The sequence below is a fragment of the Eimeria mitis genome, genomic scaffold (assembly GCF_000499745.2).
Source record: "Eimeria mitis Houghton genomic scaffold, Emh_scaff2656, whole genome shotgun sequence".
Classification (NCBI taxonomy): domain Eukaryota; phylum Apicomplexa; class Conoidasida; order Eucoccidiorida; family Eimeriidae; genus Eimeria; species Eimeria mitis.
In genome coordinates, this window is record NW_013570999.1 from 6,553 (window position 1) to 7,847 (window position 1,295).

General features: G+C 52.4%; 1 protein-coding gene across 1 annotated transcript in view; it reads left to right on the forward strand.

Annotated features, from left to right (window-relative positions):
• Nucleotides 1-1,128, forward strand: part of EMH_0056920 (tRNA synthetase, putative) — a gene marked incomplete at both ends in the record, with an annotated part of 5,490 nt that extends 4,362 nt beyond the window's left edge. Inside the window, one exon of the mRNA XM_013497411.1 lies at nt 983-1,128. Coding sequence (XP_013352865.1) covers nt 983-1,128 — 146 coding nt within the window. The remainder of the gene's footprint in view (nt 1-982) is intronic.
• Between the last annotated feature and the right edge of the window lie 167 nt (nt 1,129-1,295).

Below are 1,295 nucleotides of genomic sequence, written 5' to 3' on the forward strand. Positions count from 1 at the left end.
GGTGTGTTTGTTCCTTCTTTGTATCCTTATTCTTGCGTGGTAACTGGCCACGATATACTGCCTTTTTGGGTGTATAGGCAGCTGCTGCTGTCTGTGTTGCTGCTGCAGCAGCAACCCTATAAGCTTGTGCTGCTGCACCCGTTGCTGGTAGATAAACAAAAAAATAAATTAAGTAAATCAAAGGGAAACACCATTAAACACCAAACAGACCAATGGACCACTTCCTATGGAACTGATGCACTCAGGTATACACACCACTGGTCTTGTTCTTCTTCTTCTTGCTGCTGCTGCTGCTGCTGCTGCTGCTGCTGCTGTTGCTGCTGTTGCTGCTGGTGATACATTATATGGAACGGATGCACTCAGGTAAAAGGACCACTGGTCTTCTTGCTGCTGCTGTTGCTGCTGCTGTTGCTGCTGTTGCTGCTGTTGCTGCTGCTGCTGCTGGTGATAAATTACATGGAAGGGTTGTACGCGGGTATACGTACCACTGGTCTTCTTCTTGCTCCTGCTGCTGCTGCTGCTGTTGCTGCTGCTGCTGCTGCTGCTGCTGCTGCTGCTGCTGCTGCTGCTGCATGCAGGTTGTCTCTTTTGTCGGTGTCTGTGTCTTCGCGTTTTGCTGCTGTTGATGAATCGAAGCTGCAGCAGTTCTCTAGGACCCTCATTAAACTATGGAACGCAGCAAGGTGCTGCTGCTGCTGCTGCTGCTGCTGCTGCTGCTGCTGCTGCTGCCTGCTGCTGTTGATGCTGCTGCCTGCTGCTGTTGATGCTGCTGCCTGCTGCTGTTGATGCTGCTGCCTGTTGCAGTTGATGCTGCTGATGTTGCTGCTGTTGCTGTTACTGCTGCTATCTGCTGATGCTGCTGCTGCTGCTACCTGCTGCTGCTGCCTGCTGCTGCTGCTGATTCTGTCTGCTGTTGCTGCTGCAGTACGTTGCTCTTGTTGCTGCTGCGCCCGTTGGCGTTGCTTTGTTTTGTGTTTCTCAGGTTGCTGCTGCTGCTGCGCGAGAGGCTGCAGCACTGCAGCATATGTGCTGCAGCAGCAGCAGCAGCAGCAGCAGCAGCAGCAACAGAGTCGGGGTGTACATACACCTCTCTCCCTTCCCTTTCCGTGGCTCAGCGAGCTGCTCTGAGGTGTGTCGATGTTTTGCTGCAGTTGCTGCTGCTGCTGTTGTTGCTGCTGCTCCTGTTGCTGCTGCTGCTGTTTCTGTTGCTGCTGCTGCTGCTGTTGCCGTTGCTGCAGCAGCAGCAGCTAAGAACGTAGGAGCCTGTGTGTCTTTATATATATATATATATATAT